Source organism: Ceratosolen solmsi, unplaced genomic scaffold, assembly GCF_000503995.2.
Source record: "Ceratosolen solmsi marchali unplaced genomic scaffold, CerSol_1.0 scaffold30, whole genome shotgun sequence".
Taxonomy (NCBI): Eukaryota; Metazoa; Arthropoda; class Insecta; order Hymenoptera; family Agaonidae; genus Ceratosolen; species Ceratosolen solmsi.
Window position 1 is genome coordinate 2,046,094 of NW_011948421.1, and position 14,203 is coordinate 2,060,296.

General features: G+C 30.4%; 1 protein-coding gene across 1 annotated transcript in view; it reads right to left on the reverse strand.

Moving 5' to 3' along the window:
- Positions 1-8,012, reverse strand: part of LOC105361288 (ankyrin repeat domain-containing protein 27-like) — an 8,906-nt gene extending 894 nt beyond the window's left edge. The window contains exons 1-8 of the mRNA XM_011498410.1: positions 7,576-8,012; positions 6,647-6,897; positions 6,411-6,558; positions 4,821-5,302; positions 3,344-3,811; positions 2,608-3,022; positions 1,760-2,059; positions 264-570 (exon numbers count right to left, since the gene is read on the reverse strand). Coding sequence (XP_011496712.1) covers positions 264-570; positions 1,760-2,059; positions 2,608-3,022; positions 3,344-3,811; positions 4,821-5,302; positions 6,411-6,558; positions 6,647-6,897; positions 7,576-7,703 — 2,499 coding nt within the window. The 5' untranslated portion in view covers positions 7,704-8,012. The remainder of the gene's footprint in view (positions 1-263; positions 571-1,759; positions 2,060-2,607; positions 3,023-3,343; positions 3,812-4,820; positions 5,303-6,410; positions 6,559-6,646; positions 6,898-7,575) is intronic.
- Positions 8,013-14,203: the final 6,191 nt, after the last annotated feature.

Here is a 14,203-nt window from a genome sequence, read left to right on the forward strand (position 1 = left end):
TTAATGAAAAGAACGAAACGCTCGAAGTACTTATTAGTCTTATATCGGCGTAGCCAGCCCTTTAACTCGAACCCGGTCTCCAGATACGGATATCGCGATAATAAAGGAATTGCGTGTGTGCGTGCGCGTGTGTGTGTGTTCGTGCGAGAAAGAGAGAGAGAGAGAGAGTGTGTGTGTGCGTGTGTGTGTGTGTGTGTGTGTGTGAGTGAGGGGATGAGAGGAGAGGCTAAAGGTGAGTAAGATGATGAGATTGATTGTGGTACCTGTATGATCTCGATGCATCCAGCGGCACTGGCAATGTGCAACGCAGTCTCTCCTTTACTGTTGACGGCGTTTATGGCTATAGGCGGCTTTGTCTCCCGCTCGTACGCCAACTCCTCGATCGACACACACTTATCGCAGTTGCACAGTGGATGACAGAACTTGGGTTCGTTTTGCTCCGAGACGTAGGTTTTGCTGCAGGGACCCTCGAGCCCAAGGTAGTACGAGGCTAGGCGAATGTCGCCCTCGGCGACCGCGGCAAAAAGCCGATCGATCTTGTGCATCCCGTCCGTCAGACTGCCCCGATAACTGTTTGGCAGGAAACGACAAGACTTTTTTCTTCTCATTTCTCACGCCGTTTGGGAAATGCGTTATTATTAGCTACGCAGGGGGATTTCAACGAGACGTCTCGGATTGATTCTTTAGGCCCGAGCCGACCGCACCCGTATCCATTATTTGAATATTTAAATGCGCCTCCACGATGCTTTACAATAAATTTTAGCAAGTGCATTTGCAAAGTCACGATTACAAGACTTGTTGGATTTTTACATACACTGTAGGAAAGTACTAAATTCAACATTAATAAGCATTGTTCTTTGTTACGGCCGAATGAACTTTGTAACCTACAACGTTAAAAGTCACACATATGCAGATATATAAGGTACTCTAAATAATCATTAGCTCGAGGGATCTACTAGGACGTTATTTAATAAAAAAATTCAACTTTGTAACGAATAACGAGGACAATAACTGTCTATAATAAATAATCGATCCATCAATAATAATAATAATAATACTTAAAAATCGATATTTTCCCTGCTTATGAGAGTTAAATACCAATGCATTTTTTCTTCATACAAACCTTCGATAAATTAAAATGATTTTTTTTTTGTTTCTTGTTTTTCTATTTTTACATATTTACTCTAACTCGTAATTATGAAATATAAATGATAAAGTATATTTTCATCAATATTATACACATATATTTGAATTGAAAAATAATATAGTACCTTACGGTATAACATATATTAATACATAATTAATAGCATTGCAACAAGTTGTCAATATATCAATAATATTGGTAAGGCATCGTTGAAATATCAATACATGATAAATTAACTCTCTTACATTCTTCAAATTTTCAGCAACTGATTAATCAACCAATAATTAAAATTTACTTAATTCATGTGAAACCATTCAATGTTGGACGATCACGATTTTGATATTTCGAGCTCTATATTCTATTGATTTTCAATAATATTAATATAAGTAAAGCTTGAAATTGTAAAGAAGTTTGTGCGAACGGTTTGAAACAAAAAAAAAAAAAGAAGAAGCATATCGTTAAATACGCATTGCATTTATTGCATTTATTGACGACGGGTATGATGAAATTCATGAAATTCGTAACCAGTGTGAGTCTACCAGAATCCAACAGAATCTACCAGAATCGGATATGGCGATGTTGAAAAGTTAAATGAACGAGTGATCCGATACTCACGCAAGTGTACCGGAAGTCGGTGCGGCAATGCCAACGCTTGCCGAGTGATTTCCGGTCTCGGCCTTTGGCTCTTTCCTCATTGGTGTGTACTCGGACAAGCCCGTGGGTGTACTCGTTCTAGATATCGAGCCCTCGAGGAGTCGAGCAATGTGACTACTATGCGCCACGCTCAATGGCGTCTGCCCCCTGCGATTCTTCAAGTTCAGGTCCGTCCCGTACTCCAGCAGTATTTCCACGATGCTGGTGTAACCCCACTTGGAAGCGAAGTGCAGCGCCGTGTCACCCTGGAGGTTCGCCGTACTGATATCGTGTACAAAGCATATATTATGAGTCTTATGCGCGAGCGAGCGCTTGATAATGGAATTAATTGCCTATGCATTTCGAGTTCATCTTCCCAAAATGGAGGGGGGGGGGGGGGGGGCAATAAATATAATCGTTCATCATCTCTACAACAAAGCGTCATCAAAGCCTTGTTCCCTTAATGTTTTCCCATCGCAAGCTAATCATCCACATTATTACTCATTAATAATTATTAAAATTGGCTTTACAACAAAATAGAAAATCATTAACTTCATTATTGTAATAAAAAGCAAGATTATTGTATTTCCTTCGGTATTCGTACGATGTATTTTACATCCACGGAATGCGAATACCGCTATATCGAGGGACCATGGATTCGCAATTAATCCGTCAATTGAGGGCAAAATTATCAGGTTGGTCGATCGATTTGACGCAAATCAGCCGGTACGAATAATTATTTAATAAATACGTGCTCGTATGTATTAGCTAATAAATCATGCTGTCGTTGCATGAAATAAAAATTAGTCTCGATGAATGGTAGAGCTCACTTGATATGAAGGAGAATGCGGGCCTGCTCGGCGAAATAAAGCAAGGCTTTGACGCAGGCGTCGTGGCCGTGATCGGCGGCGAGGTGAAGGGCACTGTTACCCTTGGCGTCGATCGCATTAGGATCGGCATTGGCGTGCAGGAGAAGGAGCAGCGTGTTCTGGTGGCCGCGAGTCGCGGCGCAGTGGAGGGCCGAGATGCCCTCGGTGTCGCGCTCGTTGGGATCCGCGCCCTGCTGCAGCAGGTAGTCGACTACCGACACCTGCCCGTAGACGCTGGCCACGTGGAGGCAGGTGAGACCGCGCTCGTCAGCCACGAGGACGGTCGATAGGTCGGAGAGCGAGCTTCTCGACAGGCTGCGCTCGCAACTCTCGCACAGGCACAGTGGGTGACAAAGTTTCGTCTCGTTTGAGGCACCTGCGAATCCGAATGCAACCATTTGCAAAACGCCGAGTGGGTTTATCAGATTGGTAGTATGTAGTAGTCGGCAATGACGTGCATCAATCGCTCTCTTTTATAGGTGAGACTTGAAGGTGTTTCGTTGTCGAAGACCATTCGTTGAAAATATAAATTTAACGATGACGTTTAAAACGGCCATTTCGAGAGATTTGATTTAACTTTGATGCTAGTGATTTAACAATGCATTGAGTAGAGATAATTTGTTCGTCGTTCGTCCCGATGATTATTACAAAGGATATTCAGAAAGTATAATATGAAATAGAATGGAAAATTACCTACCTTCGGCTCTCTCCGACAATATTCTTTGTACTTCTTTCAGATTTCCTTTTTTCGCGTGCTCGAACAATTCGTTCGCCGACACCCCGGATACATCGGTCTCATCCATCCCGGTCGACGATATCTCATTCTTATAAATTCCCTGTCTATTCGTTAATCTCCTTTCGATTTGGAAGGATTCAAAGGTTAACGAACCCGATTTCACGTGCTCGACTGCCGCCTCCAACGAGGTTATCAGAAACCCGGCCTCGTCCGTGGTCTCGTGGGCGTTCGACGAGTATCTGAACTGTTTCATGAAGGTGAGTTGGGCATACCAGTTGGCTAAACCAGACTTCACCACGAGGAAAATTAATACGGGAAGAAGGTCGTCGGAAGAGACGGAGCTCTCGCCCTGCGAGACGAAGCGCGCCACTCGCTTCACACAATTTATCTTGCCCAGTGATGTGAAATGGCAATCCAGCCGAGCCAGCTCTTTAGTTAGAAATTTAATTTTCGTTATTTCGATACGTCAATGTATCGATGTATAACTTCTTTGTAATATTTTAAGCTAATTTAAACATAAATTATTTAGTTGATTTGTTTATATGATATCTTAGAAAAATGAATTTCAAGATATTCTCTCGGTCTTTTAATTTATTTTTGTTGCGAATTTTTAGAAACAACATCGGCATCGAAACAATAACTTTAGCCAAGTTTTATAAAATGACATAGTAAATTGATTAAAAGAAAGAAGAAAAAAAATCAATCGAAATATAGAGAATCGAAAAATTTCTTTTAATGAACGTTAAGATGAATTACATTTTGAGCAATATTAAGACGACCATAAAACATAAACATTTGTACTTTAAACGCTCGTTATCATACTAGAATGATTCAGGGAAAAAAAAAAAAAAAAAAAAAAAGAAAAAGAATGATATATTAAATATGAATAATTTTATATGTACTATATTTTAGCAAAATAAAATTTTCATTATGTATTAAAAATAAAAGTATTAATAATTTTATAACAAAAATTTTAATCCTTTGAATTTATGTATAAATACGATAATATGCATAAAGTTCATAAAAAGCTAATCAAAGTGATTAAACACTGCACTGACATTTTTTCTATATAAAATTTGCTATTTAATATATTGAATTAATATGATTAAAATTAACTGATATGATTAATTAATAATCCTAATTAACTGTTATTGTATGGTTATTAAAATGCCCTTCAACACATCACAGTTCACCAATTATTTATAATAAATTTTGCTAATTATATTATTATAATTTATTCTTATGTGAGAAATAAATATTAATATTTTTATTGATGAATATCACTCTCAAAATGCCTTCCCAACATTTTAAATGCAATTACAAAGAAAAAGAAAAAGGAATTGCTTGTTTATCGTTAAATTTTTTTATAATTTTTTCGTTGATTGCCAAAAGTAAAATAAATATTAAAATACATTGATTACAAAATGTTGAATCATACCAGATTTTCCTCGTAATACGCCATCATAAAGATCAGCACGGACACTAAGATCCTGTAATTGCAAGTCTTGTAAATTCTTTATAATCTTATTCAAACTTGCATCTTCCGAGGCTGTACGAAATGACACAGCTTGTGGTAATACTTTTCGTAAACCATGTAAAACATAAGTTTCGGTAGCTAATTTGATTGTCTGTAAAAAGTGATGGCTCTCGATTGTTCGCTCTCGTAATTTTGTACTCTTCAAAAGAGTTCGAAGACTTTTGGTATATAACACACTGACAAGTTCAGTTTGTACTTGGAGAGACTCCTTTTCTAAATTATTATGAGACTTTGCAAATTCTTCAATAATTTCATCTAATTCATGTAAAACATTCTTATCGACTTCAGTCCATAGTAAATTTATACATTCTTTTAAGGTATTAACAACCGGCACTTCGGCACATGCTACACTAATCTCATCTTTTAACAGACCTTCTATGCACCTGTACATACAATATAATTTTTATTATTACTAAACATTTATATTACTATATATTACTAAACATTAGTGAAATTAATATAATAAATTGAAATATAAATGAAGAAATGTTATAGTGTCGAAATAAGACTTTGGAGCATTAATATTTACTTTCAAAATGTCAAAGGCCAATAAAAAACTAGCTTTGAAAGTCTTTGGTGCTATAATAAGAAATTTTCTCTTCTTCATTTCTATAAAGATTTATTTTAGTTTTAAACTATTCAACTTCTTCATAAAATACATCAAGATTTATAACTTTAAAATGAAACTATTTCAAGATATTAAGGGGGTGGCTAGAGAAATGGAAAAATAGATCATTCCCTTTTGCTCCTTATTAAATTATAATGTTACACAAATTAATCCATCAAATTTTCAATAATAATTGGTGAATTAGACCGAAACTGTTATAAAAGCTATTGTTTATTATTAATTACTGTACTATAATATTTATTTGCTTGAAAAGTGAGCCAAAAACAGTGCTTATATATATATATATATATTAAAAGCACAAGCATATTATTAATTATATTTAGTAATTTGTAAAAAATGCAAAGACTAACTTACAGATATTGACAAAATTGTAATAAGTATCTATGACAAATTCAATTAAAAGTGAAAACAGTTTTCTCAACAATAAATTGACAAAATTTAAAGAATAATTACAATTTTAAATGAGTATTGAGAATCATTTAAATCAATGAAAAATTGAATGAAATAGTTAGCAATCTGTACTTGTTAATTGTCTGTTAAAAAATGGTCAATTGTTATTACAAAAACTAATAAAAATTTGTAACAGTTTTTATTTAAGAATGCATAAATTCTTTATAGAAATATTTTTATTACATCTTTATTTAGATGATTCTGGAACTGTAAAATGTACTTTTTAACATAATTACTATAATTTCATTCGTCTGCAACATTGAAGAATATACATAATTTTTTAGTTTATTTTAAAAATCCCAAAATTTTACTCTTTTGTCCTTCTAATGTACCGTAATCCCTCAATCAAAATATGATGATACCAATGAATTCTTTCAACAAGATTTAACAAAAATAATATTAATTTAACCTACCATACACAGTATTTAATAAGATCTGCTGTGTAAAATGTTTCCTCGAACAATAAATAGATAGATTGACACTTCGACGGATCGTATTGAATGGTCAAAACCCTGTTGCATAAGCGTACTTCTCGATCAGTCAATGTATGAAACTGCGTGGCTAAATAAATTATTTGTAATTTAAATTTATTTTAATTACATAAACTATTTTATTGGTAAAATATTTTGTTCAATTGAAATATTTGTACCAGGCTCTTCGTCATCAGGTACCAAAATGTGACTTAAAAAGTCTTTCTCGGTTAATGCATCCTCGCTGAAAGTGCCGCATCTAGGAATACAAATAATCCAACCTTCTCCAATAGCTCTATCAAAGACTGTCTGATGTTCTTGTTGCAAAGTTTGAAAAAAGGCATTCTGTGACAGATCCTCGTCATAATTGGTCTCCATCATGCAGTTGAGCCATGTATCTTTCTCCACAATCGCCTCATGGCATTTATTCCTAATTTGAATATTAAAAATATTAATTTTATGTGAATTTTAATTTTCATATAAAATGTAAAAACTTTCATATTTATCTCTTGCTTGATATTTAAATATTACACCCCACTCATCGTACATAAATCATTAATTTTAATAGCTAGAATTATCATCTTCTATCTGGTATTTCAACAAATAATCAAATTATAATTGTAAATTCAAATATAATATGCAAATTTACATAGTGCTACTACTACAAATATTAGTCCTAAACATACCTAAAGCAATGGATTAATGATTATTCAATAAATCATATAATTTTAATTATAATACAGCGGTTAAAAGTAGTTTGTAAATTTAATTATGCTATAGGGATTAGGTTTTAATTTTTATAAAGGTAGCTATATATATTTCAATTTTTTTTTTATTATTACATGAAAAATAATTGAAAATATCTGTATTATTGAGATATCACATTAATATAGCTTTAATATCGTTAAATTTATCACTTAGATAATGAATGGTAGCATTGACCAGCTGGTTAGCATTACATTCTTTATTATTATTGAATTATCCAAATTCACGATTTTTGTTGAATAAATTAAATAGCCTTTCTAATTGTCGAAAGAATATTTAACTAATGAAGATAAAAACTGAATGTTAATAGAGTAAAGACAATATCGTTTTAGCATTCTCTAACCAGGGGTAAAGAAATCGTTGTCGTGATCGAGTTCGTCGTCGCCTGCGACTGCATCGTAGCAGTGGATAATAGTATAGAACTGCTGGTCCAAGCAGGCAGGCGAATAAGGAAGCAACATCACGGCACATGAGAGTCTGTCACCTTCGACGTTGTTGTCGTTGCTTTCGTCGCTAAAAAGTGGCGGCAGCTGCGGACGCTTCCGCATTCACTGCTGCCGTCTTGAATTAGCTCTATTTGCCTCATGATAACGAAAAGATTATGCCCCTTATGTGTGTGTCTCCTTTTCGTTCTTTATCAATGGCTATAACACTTGGGCACCGAGCCTCTGCACTCACTCTCGCTTACTCACTTGCACATCGTGTACATGTGCACTTCCAACTCCAGCATCAAAAGTATGGTCTCACGAGGAAAACATAACCTCTGCTCACGTATTATAAACGAACGGAAACGTATAATAAAGTCGAGAAGGGAGGGGTCCTTTTAAAGTTCAAATGGAGTTCTGAAAGTGAACGTTACACAAGAGCATAGGTGCAGTTAGTGTGCACTTTGCAAATTGGTGGGAGAGCACATTCGTGAAAAGAAATTAGCATAAGACTTCTATTTTTCCATTTGAATAAACTCTATTCATATAAAAATAGAAAGTTAAAAGTTAGCTGGGATAAAAAAATTGATACTGCATTAGGAATAATAGATATCTTACAAGTGGCGCAGGTATAAACCCTGACATTTTTCTCTTTTCTATTCTATAATGTTCGTCTAATTGTAATATATAAATTTATGCAACTGATGCATTTATATATATATATATATATATATATATAGAACTATTAAAAAAGAGTTTTAAATTATCTACGATAATTACCATGAAGTAATTTGTTATTAATTAATATCTTAATATCTTTGTTATATATTGTTGCCAAAATGTCAATTATTTAAATGACAGTTGAGTAATTTATTATTTAATTTATGTAATATTATTCAAATAAAATTTAATATCATCAAATCTATTATAATATTAAATATTATAAATGCAACATTAGATAAACAAATTTCAGATAAAAATAGAATATTTATTCTAATTCTAGTTTATATGAAAACAACGTTTCCAAATACATCAAAAAAAAAAAAAAAAAAAAAAAAAAAAAAAAAAAAAAAAATGTTCAATAATCAATGGAATATTACAGTTGAGTTCCTTACGAACGACCTTACATTGATTAATTATTTAGCTACTTTACTTATAATAATTTCGAAAATCCCAACGATATATAACACTGAACAACACTGAATTTTTTATAAATTAAAAGGTTGTTTTTGCTATCTGTAGTTGAAAGTTGACTGATCCAATAAATTAACGCTGACTAACAATAATAATGAACAATCTGCCTCGCAAACTAGAAAAACCTATAATCGTTTGCAGAACTAATTAAATCTGTTAATCAATTTACAACAATTAGCTAACAACAAATATTACTTATATCTAAAAATGCTATCGGACTTTTGATTTTAATTTTATTAACTTTGTACAATAATATGAAGAATACATGTTCATTATTTAATCAACTGTATACCATACAAAAGTCGATTTAAAGTCAATTTACCTTTTCACCATTCTTAAAAGTTCATTATAATTATTACTGCTTTTATTACAATGAATAATTAAACTTTTTAATAATTAACGCTGATTATACAATATATCGTAAATCTGTTATATACAATATAAATAGTTGGACATTAATGGCTCCACAGTTAAATTAAAAATAGCACTTGTATAACATTGTAAGTAATAGGTTGAAATAATGAAGCACTGATTCATAACTTTCGCCATCCAATCTAACAAACCGATCATGCCAATAAGCATCGTTAATTAAACTTTCACTTCGAATTATAGTATTCTGTAATTGTGTAAAGTTTCACCAAATGCAAAACTAACATGTACAATAATGCGTTAAGTAAATTATTAAACTTTCATTACTTATTAATCATAAAGAGAAATTATTTCCGATAATGAAAAGAAAACATACGTTTAATATTACCAATAACAATAACATCTAAAAAAATTAAATGAGTATATTTTTCGTTATAATAAAAAAAAAAAAAAAAAAAAAAAAAAAAAAAAAAAAAAAAAGAAACCCAAGAAATCGCGACTTTTCTTTTTTTTATGCAAAATTCGAAATATTCGAAATAATTTTAAAGGTAAATTATATCTTTAAATAAATCCAATGCTTACACACTTTGAAGTATTGATTTTCACTTGAATATAATCCTGTTGTACAGTTTTTGAATACAAAGTTGAAAGTAATCGAACAGGAACAAATTGATTATTTTATTAAATAAAAAATTAATATTTAATCTTTTTAAAGGATAGAATTATAAATTTTAATTTTTATGTCATTTAAAAGTATCAAGAGATAAAATCATTCAACATTTGTAAAGATTATTAAATTTTATTTTGTTACTTTATTGATAAAAAAAGTTTACTAAAATTAAAGAAATAGTAATGGATAATTTTATTGCTATGAATTCGTTTTTAATTTATTATTACAATCAATATTAATAATGTTTTAGTTCATATGAACGTTGCTGTTTTAAAGTATATGAGTGTATTAAAGATCGAGAGAGAGAGAGAGAGAGAGAGAATGATTATTATTATTATGTCTAGAGCTGAATGTTATAAATATTTATTTAAATATACCAGTGCATGTAAGAAATTATTAAATAATTAAAATAAGACAGAAGTATTCTAATTGAATAATTATAATAACAACACTAGAAAATACAAAACAATAAAACTCGTTATAAATTACTAATTCATGAATTATAAAATATAAATATTATTGAATGATTTTGCTTGGCTAACGTTGTAAATAAATGTTACGAATGTGTTTAAGATTTTTAAGAGCTTAGAAGAATTTTTCAAATGCATTTCAATTGAAAGAATATATTGTTGAAAAAATATAGAAATTGAAATATTTTAATATTTCAAAACTTCGACAAACTCTTAGCCTAATTAATTTCTAACTATCACCTATCTAATAGCAGTGCCAAAGATTGAAGATAGGAAAGTGTACCTTAATTTACCCGTACGTAAATCACCTCCGTCGAAATTATCACACCTACTGATGCTTGGCTTCTTTGCTTGCATGTGTGAATGACCGAGCGCAGTTTGGCAATACTCTACACGCATCTTTATGTTCATAAGTGCGTCGCACTCAGCCTTTAAATACAGTATACATTTCCTGTATGTGTGAATACATTGGAACGATACTAGTGCATAACTGCTTTTGACATTCAAGATAATTTAGATACTCGAGGGTAGTCGCGAAGAACATTTTAAGTAATATTTACGAAATTCAAACATCGCCACACTATTTTAGCGTGATTTCTATATTATAAGTGTAGACATTTTTTACAATGTTAATATTATGTAAAATTATTTTGCTTTAATACAAATGAAAAGATTCATAAAATGAATGAAAATTTTGTTTCCACATCATGTTAATCGAGTTAAATTTAATTATTTATTCAACTCTAGGACGTAGCGTCGAGGATAATTTATTTAAGTTAGTTTATAATTATAGTGATAGAAACAAAAGGGTTACATAGATTTTAGTAAAGTTCATACTCAATGAAGTTTAAGATGCCAATATCAATTATATCATAAAATTCAAATTGATTCGATTGAACAATAATTTATTGGATAATTTTACTAATTTTTGTAAAAATAATTCATAAGAAGTATCGTTCAAATAAAAGTCACGTGATACCTGCACATTTTGAAAGAAAATACATTGTATGAAGATTAGTTAGTGTAGATGTATAGATAAGTCTCACATTACGTCAAGTTTCACACGACAGTTGGTAGGTTGCCTTGATAAATACATAAAGTATTTATTTTTAAGATTTTTACTATAAAAAATAGCTTATCTTACATTTTTTTTTTCTTAATCTTTTGCACACACGAGAATGAGATTTCAATAAAATAGTTTAAACTTTAATTTTACTATTCTAATCATATATATTAATTGGGGTTTCTAAATATTCGTATGCCTATATATATAACAAAACAGACTTAACGGACACATTCATAATTTTATACGTAAAAAGTTTTCATACTATAATTAGAATTTTCGCTGGTTTATCATTATTAAATGTATTTAAAAATACATAGCAAAAAAAAAGAAAAAAAAAAAAGTTGCTATATTACTTGAATAATGATAGTTTAAAAAAAAAAAAAAATCATTTTATCAAAATTGGAAAATTTTCTGTAATTTTTAAAAATATCTTAAAGAAGATAGATTATACAAAATAATTTTTGCATTAGATGCTGAAATCGTCTATGTGATTATGCATTTAAAATACGTCTTTTAAAATGTCGAGGCTTATATAGATATTTGACTATAATTTAAGTAGCTGATATCGTCTACCATATTCGTGGACATTCATCTCAGCAAAACCGAATTATAGAACCGTTCATTTTGTATGTAGAAAATATTTTAACAGTAAAGGCATACCATACCAATCGCATGCTCAGTAAGTGCTATATAATGTATTCCGAACGAATAAATAAGCCACAGATGCAATAAAAGTCTAATCCGTATCGAGTTTTATTTGCCAATTGCTTCGTGATCTTATCCTACCTTCCATTGTATCAAAGTATATGGCGGCCTTCCTTTGAACTTTTGCTGCCTCTATTGTAACGCAAGTGCATATAAAAACGATAGGATTACGAACTTATCGAAAATATTGAAATAGGAAGTACATATGCTGAATTATTAGTCGATTTGTGTATAACTCGTGAATCAGTGGAGGCTGTGAAACAGAACGAGTAAATACATACAAACAATAAATTGAAAGGAATAAAAAAAAAAATAAAAATAAATTAGAGACGCGAAGAAAGTTTAAAAAAAAATTTAAATGTAATCGTAATTAAAAGTGAAAGAAATTATGTTTGAACTATTTGTACATTATTTGAATTAAGATAATTCATATTAGCAAAAATAACGTAACCGTTATGCGTTACTATCATTATTATTTTATATTATTATTTCAGTGTAAAATAAGTTTATACTATCAAATTATCAAAGATTTTTAATATTACATATCAACTCGGCGTAGTTAAGTTGAAGATCATCTTTCAAATTGTATATATTACAATGTTTAACTATAAAAGTAATTGAGTTATATGGATAAAGTATTTATTATAATAAGATTAAGCTTATGTACCATATTATTTGTTAAATAAAAAAAAATATATAAATTTTAATCTTTATTATACAACAATCTGTATAACTCTAAATTTTATCACTTATTTTTTTATACAATTTTAAATTTTCAATACCCTCGTAAATTTAAAAATAACATTTTTAAGTTATTAATGTAAATGTAAAACATTGCTTAGAAGATTGGATCGAAAAAAATAACCAATTTAATATTTTCCATCAAATCATTGGTTAATAATCGATTTAAAATATAAATCTTAAAAAGTAACCGTGTGAAAACAGAGAAAATTACAATGAATATCTTTTACCGCATTCATAAATTATATACAACACGTAAATTTCTGATAATATTGTTTAAGTATTGTTTTTTTTAAGAGAATAAATTATATAAAAAAAAAAAAAAAAAAAAAAAAAAAAAGGGATCGACCTAAGGATGATAATTAATGCGTAATTTCTGACTGTTATGACAAAATTTTGTCGTCTTCATTTTAAAAAAAATTATACTGTATTGTAGATACTTTAAAGATTAATTAGCTATTACAAGCTATTTACACAAAAATAAATATGAAAAGATTTATATATAGTGAATGTAATTATTAAATATATATATATATACATCTTTGTATGTATATTTTATACGTGACCAAATATCTTGGAATATTTTCTATTCTTTTTTTTTTTTAATAAAGAAATAGTTTTTCACCGAAAGTATGTTTAAATTATTTAGTTAAAATTTTTATTAGCACAACAATAAGCTCTTTCAAATCATAAATTCTATGAAATTACGTAGCCAGAAATCACGCTTCTTTTAAAACCTGTATAAACGTATATTAGCATAAAATATGAAATTTATATAACTCAAGAAGGAACTGACATTCACTAATGGTTACCACCATTGTCGGAATACATAAATAAACAAATAAAAACGACAATTTTCTCTACGGGGTTATATTTTAACTACACTCGTATGTTGGATAGGAAAGCATCATTCGAATGTGCCTCGGGATAGCTAAAAATTGTTAAAATAAAATAAATAATTCTAATGCCAACGAATGTTTTATAGTCGTGCATGTGCAGCAATCTTCGTTCAACTTAAGAATGTTAAAAGGAAAGAATAGACTTTCGTATTCTAAAGATTGCATTAACCACTACAAACTTGTATCAAGAATGCAAATATTAAAAAAACAAATAAACAAACAAAAACAAAACAAAAAACCAAAAAAAAAAAAAAAAAAAAAAAAAAAAAAATCGTACATTTTTCAAGGTGGATGCAGCGGCTAAAACCAAGGTACGAAGAAGGTAGTACGAATATTCTGCACCAATGTCAATTCGCGCGTAACTGCCGAAAACGCCAAGTATCTTTAAAAGGCTCGGGTGAGCTCGCGCGCCAAAAAGATGCCCCTTACCTC